Here is a 15,117-nt window from a genome sequence, read left to right as displayed (position 1 = left end):
ATAATTTCAGATCAAAAAGACTTTAAAGTTCCTACTAGTCAATGACATAGGTGCTGTAAACCACATTCAGGAATAATCTCCCACCTCTCTCCACATGCGAAGCCCAGTTCCCTGTACCTAAAGGAGATTTGAGCATTTTACTTTTAAAACAAAACTGTAGATATTTCTTTAATTATAATATCACAGTTTCAGAAGACAAGACAACAATGTTTTACAATGGATACCTGACATTACTGGAAGTTTGACAGGTTTAAAATTGCACCACATATAAAATAGATATTCCTGGACATAAATGTCTTTGTTTAAAGCTTCAGGTAGGTGAGGACCTAAAAGAATAACCACCATTTTTTCCCCTCTCAGTGCTACTGCAGTTGGCTGTCTGTGCTTCCTCCCGTTGACTTTGGCTAGAGCATTAGGATTAATCCATTGTACATACTGTTATAGGCTTTTCAGTTGCTAAAAGTACTTAGAATTTCATTTACAGTTTTTCTGAGAATGTAGGTCTTCAGAACTCCGTATCCCCACTAACAGTTCTCAGAGATATTAATTCAGTGCTACTCCAGCAGGAATTGTAGCGTCAATTTTGTCACATTCCTTTGCAGAGCTTGAATAGGACAAGTACATTCAAGGGACAGCCAAATAGAAACACTTTCTGTTGACCTGTTACTTAATCTACTTGTAAACTGTTGCTTTTTATTGCAGGTAAATTATTCTAGTAATGCTAGAGATTATTCAGCTATGAATAGTTGTACATCAATATCGATAAAGAAAACAAAAGGTGATTTTGATTTTGTTAATTAAATCTTCTCAAGACACAGTTCTTGCCCCATTCCCTTCTGACACCTGATCAGGTTTAGGTTCCAGACAACTCCAGTAATGGAGCCTGACAGGACCCTAGTAGGTGAGTGTCACAGGTCCTGGATGAAAGGAAAGTACTTGATGGAGGATTTGAATTCTCGATTCAAATGCTAACTAATGGAATATTAGTTACAATCCACCAGTACTCTGTTTCAACCTGAATTGTCCTCTAACAGCATTGTTTAATTGACAATTATTTAATTGACATCTCAAGCAAAACCAAAACCATACCCCTTCATTTGTAAATAAGTGTTGAAGTTTAAAAAACAAAAGGAAGAGAAAACAGAGGTAAGCCATTGCTTAAAAAAAGAGACAGGCTAGCAGCCAGCAATAGGAACAGGAGCTGCTTCATGAACGATCACAGTGCATTAACAACAGTTTTTTATTCTCTACCATTTTCAGTCTGTTACTGGATGTATCCCACTGAACCTTGAAAAGAATTATGAACTGCTTTACCTGGCAGAGCAGTTTATAGGAATTCCCGTTCTGTACTTAAAGTTTAAATTGCCAAATGTCACAAGGTAAGCATTTGCTATTGATAAAAGTATGCACTGAAATTATGGACATTTGTTTCCATTCATTTTCTGAGGGTTTAGAAAGAGCGCATTGCATGAGTAAATGATATTACCATCTCCCCAGAGGTTAAGATACCTTTTATGAGGAGAATGAATTAACTTGGGTTCCTACATGTATTAGCATTTAGAGGAAGCTGGAGTCGTTTGAAAGTGGACAGATGAGTCATGTGTCTAGAGTCATTTTTACAGCATCTCTTACTGGTTGTACCATGTCCTTGAGCCACCTCACCAGTATAGGCAGCAGCTATATAGCTATATAACTAATAGGTCATCAGGTTTCCTCCAGAGACCTCAGAAGCAGGTAGGAGGTGATAGCAGCTATGTCCCAGCCAGGAAAAAGTGCACAGCTAGGGTAAAACGTGTACCACTGGTATTCAGGTGTGATTGCATCTGTGAATAACAGAGTTGGAGTCTTTCAGCCATTACAGTCCTGGTTACAAGTGCTGTTGTAGGGAGCAGTGTATGGACTGGGAGAAAGTTCAGAGATCCAGACTTGAATGGGCAAAAAAGGAAGAAGATTGAAGGCAGTAAGTTTTCATTAGCTTGTGGACAAGAGAGCAAAAAGATTGGTGCTTCCCCATCACAGAAGCTTACTCTTCCTCTGAAGGAAAAAGCAGGGCTTGGGGAAGGTGGGAGCCAGTGATACAGATACAGGAAGGCATTCAGAATTCTTAACATGAAATTCAGATATTACAGGAAAATAATTACTGTATAGCTTCCAGTCATATATGGGAAAGGCCTTCATTTGGATGTTGCTGCTACTTTACTTCTGCTCTGGATAGAAGCTGTGACATGCTACACACGTACAGCTGAGAAACAAAACCAGGCCAATACTCCCGCCTTCTCCTCCCCAGTGCTTCCTTTCACAGGGTGTTCCAAGGACACCAGAAGAACACTGTACCTTGTCGAGAGCACTGTTTATATGATTTCCTTTACTGCTGCCAGAACAATTGCTAATGGTAGTGACCCTCTTATTACTTGTGGGCCTCTTCACTGCAGCAGCTGAAATTGTAGTGTTCTGTGATTTACTGACCGAACAATTTGAGGGTGACAGCAGCAGCAGCAGCTGTTGAGCTGGTGATCCCCAGAGCCTCAGAACCTTACAGAAGGACATAAATATTGAGAACTTTCTCCCCTGCCACTATTCCAAGTTGACCAGGCGTTAATGCTCTCCTAGAAGACCTTTCTGAGATGATAAATGTTTGACACTACCTTAATAGCATCTCTGTGAAAACAGAATGATTTTTCTGTGGGTCTGCATGAGAGACAATGACATCTAGTGGGCAAAGAACAAGACTGAAAGTGAAAGTGACCCGAGTCCTTAATTACAGCTCCCTTACTTGTTTATCATAATGAGATCCTAATTTCCAAATGTTTTATTTTCTCCTTTCATCCTTTCTCCATTTTATCTAATCCAAATGTTCTAGGAGACAAGGACTGGTTTTCACTATACTTACACTCTCTTCCACTATGCCGGTTCTGTAATGTAAACCATCATTTTTTGCTACATACACAAGTTCAGCCAACTGCCAAGATCCAGACAGCAAATCCTTGAATTAGAGAATGAGATATAAAAGGCAGCAGTAACCAAAACAAACTGCTAGGTTATAATTGTTGTAGGATGACACTTGGCAATCCTGTTGCACTGAAGCACATGATAGATCGTGTGTTTTTTTGCACAACACAGTTCCACAAACTGCAGTAGGAATGTTACATCTATCTTCTTCCTCAAGGGAGTGTGATATCCTTTATAATGTACAGCTCACAGAAGATTTGGGAACTGAACCAAGGCTTTTTCAAATCCCAGCTCAGGGTGTTCATCTCAAAACTTTTCAGTGGATTTGTATGAACAAGGCTTACATTAGATTCTGGGGTTTTTTGCTAATTGTGTGCAAATATCAGAGGTGCTGAGATACAGAGTTACCAAAAGCTTAATATCTATGAGTATTTTTTCTTACCCTATATAATGAGATATCTTCAGCTATACAGTATTTCATGTTTCCTGTCTTCTTATTGAGATTCCTTGTTCATAACTCAGATTTACAGCAGAATTTGATTTCCGGACATACGATGCAGAGGGAGTTATCCTATATGCAGAATCCCTTGACAATACAGCATGGATCTTGCTTGCTCTTCGCGATGGGAAGATTGAAGTTCAGTTCAAGAATGAATTTGTAACAAAAGTCACCAGTGGCGGAAAAGCCATTAATGATGGACTATGGCATATAGTAAGCTGAGTTTCCTTCTCCCCTTTCCTTCCTTTCTTTAACCCATTATGGGGACACTCTGTCTTGATAAGTAAATCAGGGAGCAGCTAATAAAAAGGCTTAAAGTGATGCCCTCAAATCTCCGATTTAAAAATCAACCAAGATCGTGACATCTATTTACAATAAAGAAAGAGGAAATTACCACTAGCTGGCAACAATGGAATTATTCTTTGTAATCATGAAAAAGAAAGCAGCAGAGTATTAAAAAGTGTGATTGCATGGTCAAGTGCAGTTATTAGATAAAGTATCATTGTTAGATTAAAGAGATATTATTAGATTAGGTAAAGTATCTAGAGTGCAGGTTTTACATTTGCTAGACCAGAAATCCATCTTATTCTTCAAGCTTGCATACCTAACGTGAAAGGCCTTGGTCACTTACACTATCTATAAATCATACTAAATTAACATCAGTTGGGGTTTATTTTTAAAGGGGGGTGAGAGAAGCTAGGATCCTGCTTAGACCTCCTTTTTCAGTTCAGTGCAACTTCCTTGAGATTAAAAATCTACTTTGATGCCTAATAACAGTGGGAGCAAGCATTGAGCCTATTTTGTCTATGTTTCATCTGAAGATTCCGTCCTCTGCAGCAGGTTGTGGAGACATAGTGAACTGTGTGCCAAATGTGGACTTGATATAGAGTAATTGTAGAAATCAGCTTCTGGCAAACACTATAGCACATAAAGCTGTGTAGTTAGCTGCATGGGTTTTCCCAAGGGCAGGATGGGGCTGGAATGGATGATCATCCTCCTGTGCATGGCCATGCAGATGAACAGCATTCTGATTCAGATTTGAATTTGCTGCAAATATTGACTGCATTAAAACTAATTTGCAAGTCAGACACTTAGAGAAGCATTAGTAATGCTTCCTATGGGTGTATGTAATTAGTATTTAAAATGTTCTACATGTTTGTATGTATATGTAATTATTTATATTTCATTTTAGATATCAGTTGAAGAACTGGAACACAGCATCAGTGTAAAAATAGCTAAAGAAGCCGTGATGAGTATTAACAGTCCAGGAACTCTTTTTAAACAGTCACAGGGCTTCTTGGAAACTAAGGTGTACATTGCAGGATTACCTCGCAAAGCAGACAACACTCTTGTTAAACAGGTAACTAAAATACTAAGAGTAATGTTGATTAATACTGTTCTGTCATTTATTTAGGTTTATTTTATTTACTTAGTAGCCACACAAGAAGGAAGAATTGCTTGGAATCCATTTAGAAAAATCAAAGTTACATTATTAAAACACTGTTCTGAAAATAAATATGCATGGAGCTTTGGGGTCCCTCTTAAGTTAGGTAAAAAACTTGCCATCTAATCATAGAATGGTTTGGGTTGGAAGGGACCTTAAAGAGCGTCTAATTCCAACTCCTCTGCCATGATCCCCACAGCCTTAATCTCTCAGGATTCTGTAGTCCATTCCCTAATATAGCTTTAAGATTCTCTCAATCATGTCTGCTGCAGGAGCATTTCACAGTGATTCATGTTTCTGGTGCTGGCCTTGGCTAGGCTCGGAATAGGTGTGGAATTTACTGTTCAGGCAGCACAATGGGCATTTATTTTTACTAGGTTTTATAATAGTCCAGGCTAAACAAGGCCCATGATTCTCTCAGTCTTCCATCCTTAACAGCTCTGTCTTATGCTGGGGATGGGTACAGTCAAGTTGTTGCCAAACTAATTGGCAGTCTAGACAGAGGTGCAAGAAGTAGCTGTACAGTAGAGACTGCAGCTTCCCCCACCCCACCAAACCCATTTTTGTCAAAAGTGAATCAGAGAGAAGAAATAGGAAGCAATACAACAACATCCCGTTACCTGATAGAAGGTAGTCTCAGAAATGTCTTTGTACTTCGGTACAAGGAGCAAACGAAACCTCAAACAAGGAACAGTGCTAGTGATCATTGTCTTTCAGCTACAGAAGAGTTGTTGTGACCTGAACAAAGGGACAGCATTTTAAAAATTGAAGCAACCATTTTGTACAGATTGCTGGCATCAAAATGGAAAATGTTGTTAAATCAGAAATACCTTTTGAAGGCTGAGGTACTAAATGCATTCCATTTGTTTTCTCCCACCGTCATTGCTGTAACCTATCACATCAATAAGGCTGGTTGTGGCTGCCCAGAAATAAGCTGACATGTAAAATAATGCCATATTATTAGCATTTGTAAAACAACTTTGACTGCAAACACCTCGTGTTGTAATTCTTCTACAGATTAACCCTCGGCTAGATGGGTGCATTCGTGCCTGGAACCTGATGAATCAGGGACACTCAGGTGTGAAAGAAGTTATTCAAGAAAAACAAAGCAAACACTGTTTAGTAGCAGTGGAAAGAGGATCCTTCTACCCTGGCACTGGAATGGCCATGTTTCAGATAAACTATAGTAAGTATTCTGCTGTTTGTTCCTTTATTTTTTGTTGGACTGGTGATGGAACTGATGAATTGTTAAAAGAAAGGAGGGTAAAAAAGATAGAAAGAGACCCACACAAGCTGTACACCACTGCATCCAGCCATGATTCCTGTAAATCCTGTTAGAAATTTGCTGGAATGAGAAGTCTGGTCCCATTGATGTCATCCATTTAGTTTCTGAAATACTTCAGGTTAGAAAGCGATTCTTTACTTGCAAAGGACAGGCACTGTTGAACACATTCACTTTCCAATGATCTAATTCTGTCTCCTCTTCAGCAATGGGGAAAACTATCATATTACTGACAAAAAAGAAGATTGGGGATGGAGAAAAAGATCACTGCAGTTCTGCTTCTAAATGAACAACCTGTCTAGAGGTTTTAGGTGCATCTCTTGCTCCTTCCTGAATGCAGAACTTTCTTGGCTGACCTGCCCTAACTTCAAAGTTTCCAAATCAGAATCTCCAAAATGAGCCCAAAATGAGAAAAATCTGTTGAGCATCATCTCAAATCCTGTTGTCATTATACTCTTCCCCATCTGAAACACTCTGCTGTCCTTCAGGTCTCCTCTGATCCGCAATCCTTTCATCCCAGGACTTGCTAGTCTGTCCCATTCTATTTTATAGTCTGCTATTCTTCCTATTCTCTTCTTGCTTTTCTATTTTCTTTCTTTAAATTCCGTAGCCTGCTTCAAAAAGATGTCTCCAGCTTCCTGTGTTCTGTGCTTCAAAAATTACTTATATCAGTTTCCTATAACACCCAAGTTTCCTCAACTTTCCTCCCTTTCATTCACTAACCCCATGCTGCCATGACTTCTCCTGATCTTTGTTTGGGGCTGGTACCACAATTTCACCCCCTCTTTTTCCTGTTCTCACCCCTGCTGCCGTCTCAATAGGCTTTCCACATTTAACTGCTGCCCTTCCATGAGCTGTTACAGCCCACTGTCTCCATACCCATTTGGATTTGTGTAGGAATGTACCCTTGCCTCATATTTTTAGGATTTCTGCTTCCTTAAGTAACTACTAGAAATCAAGAAGCTACTAGATTTGGCAGGAAGGGGGCAGGGAGAGGAGAGACACTGGAAGAAAAGATACAGAAGATGACAAATACCTCTTTAAATAGTATTTTTTTTTTATTAGTTTCTCTATGAATGTACCATATGAAATCATACTTGCACCATCTGCATCTTTACTTTATGCACCTGCATAGAATCACAGAATCATAGAATAGTTAGGGTTGGAAAGGACCTTGAGATCATCCAGTTCCAACCCCCCTGCCATGGGCAGGGACACCCCACACTAAACCATGTGTTTAGTGTTCAAGGCTCTGTCCAACCCGGCCTTGAACACTGCCGGGGATGGAGCATTCACAACTTCCCTGGGCAACCCATTCCAGTGCCTCATCACCCTCACAGTAAAGAATTTCTTCCTTATATCCAATCTAAACTTCCCCTGTTTAAGTTTGAACCCGTTACCCCTTGTTCTGTCACTGCAGTCCCTAATGAAGAGTCCCTCCCCAGCATCCTTGTAGGCCCCCTTCAGATACTGGAAGGCTGCTCTGAGGTCTCCATGCAGCCTTCTCTTCTCCAGGCTGAACAGCCCCAACTTTCTCAGCCTGTCTTCATACGGGAGGTGCTCCAGTCCCCTGATCATCCTTGTGGCCTCCTCTGGACTTGTTCCAACAGTTCCATGTCCTTTTTATGTTGAGGACACCAGAAAATACTCACAATTTAGTAGTGGAGCTGCTTTGGAAGGGTGAAGTGTATCAAAACTGCCATCTTCTACCCAGTGGCAGCAATTCATGAGTAAAGTAGGGTTTTATGTTTCTTTTTGAGCTGATGTTTAATTAATGTGGCATCTCTTCCATACTAGAATGGAGAAGGTTGGGGGTTTTTTTGTGATGTGAGGTTTGTTGTTGTTTGGGGTTTGTGGTTGTTTGGGTTTTTTTTAAAGACTTATACTTTCTAAAAGTTCCAAGTTCACTGTTTGGGATTTTTTTTTGTTTCTGGAGATTAGTACAAATTTTTCCACAGTGGGAGCAGATTAAATACTAATTTTTGACTCTATATTAATTTTTCATTAGCAGCAGGATTTATTTGTTTCAACTATTCTTTCTAAAACAGATGATCTTGACAATGCTGAAGATTGGCTAATAAATGTGACTATGACTGTTCGCCCATCCACAGATACTGGTGTTATGTTTGCCTTGGTTTCTGGTGAGACAGTACCTCTTGCTTTGTCCATAGTGGACTCTAACTCCTCTGACTCACAGGTGAACTTACAATTATCGTGGCAGCTGATCCGCACAAGTCACATCTCTTGGTTTTGTCTCACATAACTTACTACTCCATTTATGAAAAATCAAACTAAAAAGAGCTACTCACATTAATACATTAATATTTTGAAAAGCACTTAGATCATATAGTGTTGTGCAGAAAATATAGTACTATTCATAACTGCTACATCAGTGACTAAGTATTAAGTGCTCTTATGTCAGGTACTGTCCACTACATCACATCTTCTCCAACCGTTCCTTCCAAATGCACAAAACAGAAAGAGGAATATGACAGAAGCCGAATGATGATACTGTAGTAATGGCATCATGTTAGTTTTGATTTATAAACTGATCCTTTCATCCTTATATTTCCATTTACATCTGTTTAACTTGTTCACATCAGGCATCCCAAAATAGACCGTGTTTATATACCATGGCTAATCCATGCTTTTGCCTGAAATAAGAACCTGTAGTGAACACTTGGTTAACTTCTAAACTGTCAAAGGAAAAGGACTTCACCACAGAACCATACCAAAGATGTTTTTACAGTGAACATTCTCACTTATAAATGTAAGAATATAAATGAATGGCATTCATTAGCAAAGGTAGCGATTTTACATCCAGGTCAATAACTTTTCCTACTTAAGGTACCAGGTTTTAAAATGTGGCTCTAACCTTTCCTTCTACTTCCAAATATAAAACATATCAGAACCAAGTATAATTGTGTGTTAAAGTGACATGTGACACCTTTTCTAACCTGTCATTCTTCCAATTAGAAAATCATTGTGACCATTGGAAACATCACTGTTGCACATCTGGAATCAAAGAAGTTATGTACACCCAGGAAAGTGCTAATTGGACTTCTAGTGACCAAACAGCAACTTGAACTGTCTGTTGATTCGCACACAGACAGAAGCAGTTCAGAGCAACTGTCTATCCTGCACCAAGCAATGATGTCAAATGTTGTTACCTACTTGGGTGGCCTGCCAGGTAAATTCTATTTCTTTTAATTGATTATTTGTACAAGCCTGATTATATTGAGCTTGACCCAAGCTAGAGAAAGCCTGTAACTGTACTGAAAGAAACAGGGTTTTTTCCCCCCCAAGTGCTTCTTGTTTCATTCAATCTGTTCAGCTTTTGAGGGACCCTGCTTTTCAACAGTAGCATTTCTAGGTCCATTAAAAGGTACGAACCTCTCTCTAGAGATTTGGATGTATGAGATGTCTTGATTTTTGAGCTGGAGAGGAGTGAGCACTGCATATTTATGAAATGCCAGCAGCTGGCACAATTTAGGAACTGCATTAACAATGTAAGAATGCTGGGCATTCTTGTCAGAAGTGCAGGAGTCAGGAATATGGTTTCAGCAATGAAACTCAGGGCAATAGATGACCGGCACTCTTGATGAGACAGAAAATGTGGTGAAACAGCAAATGCTTTGTTTAAAGCAAGCTACAAGTGTATGCAGTCTTAAGACGTGTAAGGATTAATTTGTTTGGGAAGTATACACGTTTATCTATAAAATAGTTTGACTTTAGGGTGAATCCATAAGAAGAGCATTGCCAGAGATGAGGAATTTTCAAAGAACAAGATCCTCTATCTTGAAAACTGATAAAGACACCAAGGTTACAACATTACTACTGCAGAGCTTTTCCGTTTCCTCCATTTAAGTTATTTTAGGGAGAATAAGTCACAATTCCTAAGGAAATTCTAAGAGTTTGACCTACATAGTCTTGAATCAACTTCCATTTCACATGTATGCTGCAGTGTCATAGCACTGCCTCAGATACAGCTGGTCTTTATCTGCAGTATGTTTCTTCTGAAGGAGGCAAGGGTACATAGGAGTAGAAAGAGAGGAGGAGCTAAATACCTGTTGGAGATAATCACTTTAGGCATTTCTTCCAAGGTAGCATGCGCAGAAGAAGGTGGAATTATGGTTCTACCCTTTAGACTCTCTTGTCTAGAGGTGCAGTACTGTCAGATACTGCAATAGCCATAGTGGTTTTGTAATACCTGTTCAGTTTTAAAAGAGAGATGAAGTCAGTATTTGTGTAGTAGAAGAGAGCCAGTAGATTAACTGAGCCATAGTAACTTAACAAATATTCCAGTAATTTCTTAGTCATCTTCATCTTTGTGATATTTAAATGATGCTAGTACATTGCCAGCCACAGAGAAATTGGCATTTTGAGAGCTTCAGTCTTTTATTGCAAATAGATAGGAAGCAACTAGGAAGCAACTAGGAAAGGAAGCTAGTCACTTCCTGCTCCTCTAAAGTAAGTGTTAATTTGCATGTTGAAGATACAAAAAACCTCTGTACACAAAAAGAGTTTCCACTTAAAGGTCTCAAAAAAAACTACACCACCACCCCCATCATCCAAAGAAGCCTTTTCCACAACAGCCTCTGCTACCAAAGAAAGAAAAAGTAATATAGGAAAACTACTTCAGGTTCCCAGGTATGGCCAGTTTGGCTACTCCAGTTTATTTACTCACTCTAACTTACCCCTGAAAAGCCTCTGGGATTACTAAAGTATAAAAAAGTAGGTAAGCATCCCCACATTGAGCTACAATGCTTTTAACTGTATGGTTAAAAGGCAGCTAACAAAAATATGCATTTCATAAGACCAGAAATTCCCATTTTTTATACACATTTCTCCAAACTAGTACCAGCACTGGGAGCATGCCTTTTTATTGAGTAATTCAGCACAACCAGTGCGAGCTAGATGAGACTTGCATGATTCTATGGCAGCAGAGTTATCAGGGGAGTAAAAAGAGCAATAGAGCACTGTTCTACAGGACTGTGCAGTACTTTATCTTACAGAAAAAGAAAAATCACAAGGAAGCAACATTTCTTGTTCCTCAGACAATCAAGTCTATCTTCTAGAAGGGATAGGATCGTTAACATCTGAAACCAAAGATGATGCTCTGGAGATCAGCATCCTCATCCTAGTTGCTGAATGTACTTGGGTCACCTTAAGTTTAGCTTGTAAGAATCCAGTTGTACCCTAAGACCTCAGAACAATGCCTGCTTGATTTCTATACTTAACATATTGTTTCCTGAAGCAGATCCAAACAATGCCTAAACTAGCAACAGATAAAGTGAGTCTTTTACAGAGGACTCACTTTGAAGAAGCAGTAAGGAAGCAGTAAACTGTGTGGAGTTCCCAGGAGTCCCCTCTCTGAGAACTTGCAGATTTGAATCCAGAGTAGCTTTCTGGCAACAGCAAGATGATTCTTTCTGTGACCTCTAGATCCATAAACATCTGTTTGTAAGTCAGGACAAGAACAGAGGACTCCAAGAAACAAACTGTTGGATCACTTGTTAATAGAGGAAATGCTACCACAAAAAACATTCATGCAGCTCAGTTTCAGAGTGGAAATAGACTTCGAAGGCACCTTTCAAATTTTACTGACCTTCTCAGCTTTGCTGACTTGATCTCAACCTTAAACAAAGGAGAAGAACCTAAGTGTTCCCTGCCAAATTCCTCTTGTCTGCTGTGGCTGACTATTGGATAAGGATACAGTATTCCCCATGTTTTTGCTAATCTGAAAAATACATAGGAATTTGCATGCCTTGGCCTAATAAATTGAATGTGTTTCTGTGCAGATGTTCCTCTGGGTGCTACGTTAGTAACCGCTTTTTACAATGGCTGCATGGAGGTGGAGGTCAACAACAGACAGCTGGATCTGGATGAAGCCATTTCTAAACACAATGACATTAGATCTCACTCATGCCCACTGATTATGCAGTAACCATTCAATTCTTAATTTAACTTTTTTCTTTCAGATATAATTTGTGTAATTAGTCTCATGCCATAATGAAGTCTCTATTCTGTTACTCAACATGTGCCAGGGAAATAATCAGCAGCATGTTTTTCCTCTCTTTTATATAGAAGGAAGGGGTGAGGGAAATCCCCTCTTTTCAGCTGTAAAGAGACAATCAAGATAAAATTCAGTAAGATATTCTTTTATTCATTTCAGTGATAAATCTTAAAGCTAGATTTATCTTCCATGTTCATACTATGCTCTTGATATATTTAGTTTGGAGAGAGAGTCCAGGAAGTTCTGTTTAGAACTAATTTTACTTAGTTTTCATATATTAGCACCAAGCCACAAGTTGCAAGTTTTGGTCATGTGTTTGAATCTGAACCAAACCAGCCTCATTCAACTTCTCCAAGCATTCCATACAAAGAAAAACCTCTACAGATCTTCTAATCCGTGCTTGGGGAAAAGGAAAAGGAAAAAGCCCCAACAGAATCCGGAGCCCAAGCTCTCTGTGAACATGTTTACAAGTTGTATCAGTATTGGTAAAGCAACTTCAAAACCGAAATGTTTTTATAAGTAGCTCGATTTCTGCAAGTAGCTCTTGTTTTACTGTACCAGCTTTAATTCTTCTGTCTTAGGGACTCAGCTTTGGACTTTTAAAAGACTTCTGGATTAGGTCAGGTAATTTACTTGCAAAGTTGGTTAAAATACACCCCAGGCAATTCTGGAAAACAGGAGATGGCCGGAAAGAATGTGCTCTGGTCTTCATCCCGGGACATCAAACTGGAATTGGCTAAGTAAAGCTGAGAAATTATGGCAGACATTTCTTCTATTTGTGACAAATCTAGCACTCCTCAATCCAAGCACCTTCTAATGGTCCATCATTTTCCCTTTATCTAGGTCAATTTTGCATTCACAGAGCCCCAGAAGAAATGTATTTGTAAGTCCTGTTGCAGTTGTGTTTCTGACATACTTGAAAGCCTAAATTTTGTTAGTAACATGAGAATGCAAAGCCATATTCCGCTCAGCCACTTTAATGGAAGAGGTAATTAGAAAAATACTATTTTTCTCAGGTGTACTTATTTCAAGCAATTTTAATATTACTTTAACATCCTCTGAGCATTCCTTCCACTTCCAACCTCATTTTCACACAACCAGAAACCACTCTGTTCAGCTCACCTAGTGTTTTTTTTAGCCCCAAACCAAATAAATAGCAAGAGGATTGCTGTCGGCGATGAATACATACTCTCATCCATCAACTGGAGAGACATTTATCTGCCGGGATTCTTGACCTGAGGTTTGCTTTCTACACTCAAGACACTGAAGTGGAAATATATGTGCAGAAGGATGGATTGTGACAGTATTCATTTTGAGGATTGCCTTTCTGCAGAGATATTCCCAGTGACGTTAGCGAGGTTTCTCTCATTGTCAAGTCCTAACATTAGTATTGTAGAATCTGAGCCCATCTTTCAACATCATTGCTTTGTCTAAGGCTATTGTTAACTTTACTTCCCACTTGCATAATGTAATACAGGATTTGCTCAGACTTGCACACCAACCAGCCTCAGCAGAGCCTCCGAGCCTGCCCTGCACTGGTTCATACATAGCTGCTTATCACCAGCAATACCATATATTTGACACCCAGGACCTAATTACCAGTGACCTGTTAGTTCAGCTTTCTAGTAGGGCATGTAAAAAAGATTTGATTTCTCCCGAGTCCATGGAGGGGAAATAATTGCAGGAAAGCATCCCTCCCTGCTCTCCTGCCATCCCAACACACACATTCTTCATTTGTGCCCAAGCAGATGAATAACTTGACTGAAATAAGCAGGTTTTGTACGCAAATCAGAGCTGAATCAAGACAAATACATGTGATCGTTTATAGTATCTCAACAGCACCCACTGAATTCTTGAAAGCCCTTGGGTCTGTCTGTGCCTCGTACAACAAATACAAATGATGAGAGATGAGGGACACAAAATAAAGTGTCAGCAGTACTCAGTGCTTATGTTGGCCTGTGATAATAGAAGAAAAAGGAGGTCTTGGAGGGCTTGTCTCTTGCTGTTTGTTTGGTTTTTAGGTTTTGGATTTTAAGTGTAATAAATGGTATAGAGATGAAATGAAAGACAAAAAAAAAAATCACTGCATTTTCTCACACATTCACAATTCGTTTCTCTTGCCACAGAATAATATTTTAGGGTTTTGTAGTTATAATAAAACCTCTGCATTTTTTTATGTAAAAGTGCCTCCCTCTTGTAAGAGTTAAATAAAGCCACATTTGCAAGTTTCTTTTTATTTTAAGTTGTATTTGCATATCTCTGTTCATTTTCGCTGTGCAAGACTTGTCCTAGTGGAAAATGGCTTACTCAAGAGATTGTGATAATCCAGCAAAGAAACGAATTGGCTCAAATTAATATGCTATCCAAACGGGCATCCATATTCTCTAGATAAATTTGTAAGTTTAGTAATTGTTAATATTGCCTGAGGAAATTAAGCTTTGTTTAAAACTACATGGGGAAGAAAGAAGATCAGTGAAAGCTACCGATTCCCATCTTTTCTCCTGCATTGGATGTATTTCTTTGTATTTTTAGACATAATCATTTTAGTAAGGGCTGTTCAGTGTTTATACGGAACAGCTGGGCCTGCTCTGTACTTTTCCATCTCCTGTGCACAATGTGCTACAAATCGGCATGGCCTAATTTCCTTGGAAATGAAATCTAGTAATGGAATTTGTTACCATTTATGCTAGAGCAGCTTCCTGCTGAAGTGCCTGATCTGACTTGACTTTGCATACTTTAGTGCCTGCATGTCTCCTGGTAGATTAAGTGCAAACACCTTCGCTCCAGATTAGCTCTAGAACTGTTGTCTTCAAAGAAAGAGAGACCAAACTCATTGTAAGTCATTCTAGTCCTGCTTATCACTGAACAATACACTGATGTTGGTCCTTTGATGTCATTAGTCATATGCACCTGCTTAATGTTTTGTT

At 39.2% G+C, this 15,117-nt stretch overlaps 1 protein-coding gene across 1 annotated transcript in view; it reads left to right on the top strand.

Moving 5' to 3' along the window:
* Window positions 1-12,121, top strand: part of PROS1 (protein S) — a gene marked incomplete at both ends in the record, with an annotated part of 30,553 nt that extends 18,432 nt beyond the window's left edge. Inside the window, 7 exons of the mRNA XM_080613642.1 lie at window positions 1,261-1,379; window positions 3,472-3,661; window positions 4,641-4,808; window positions 5,910-6,078; window positions 8,223-8,371; window positions 9,151-9,364; window positions 11,976-12,121. Of these exons, the coding sequence (XP_080469768.1) occupies window positions 1,261-1,379; window positions 3,472-3,661; window positions 4,641-4,808; window positions 5,910-6,078; window positions 8,223-8,371; window positions 9,151-9,364; window positions 11,976-12,121 (1,155 nt within the window). The remainder of the gene's footprint in view (window positions 1-1,260; window positions 1,380-3,471; window positions 3,662-4,640; window positions 4,809-5,909; window positions 6,079-8,222; window positions 8,372-9,150; window positions 9,365-11,975) is intronic.
* Window positions 12,122-15,117: the final 2,996 nt, after the last annotated feature.

This window comes from Psittacula echo, assembly GCF_963264785.1.
Source record: "Psittacula echo genome assembly, chromosome: 3".
Lineage (NCBI taxonomy): Eukaryota > Metazoa > Chordata > Aves > Psittaciformes > Psittacidae > Psittacula > Psittacula echo.
The sequence above is the reverse complement of the archived record's forward strand: the minus strand, read 5'-3'. Positions and strand labels throughout refer to the sequence as shown.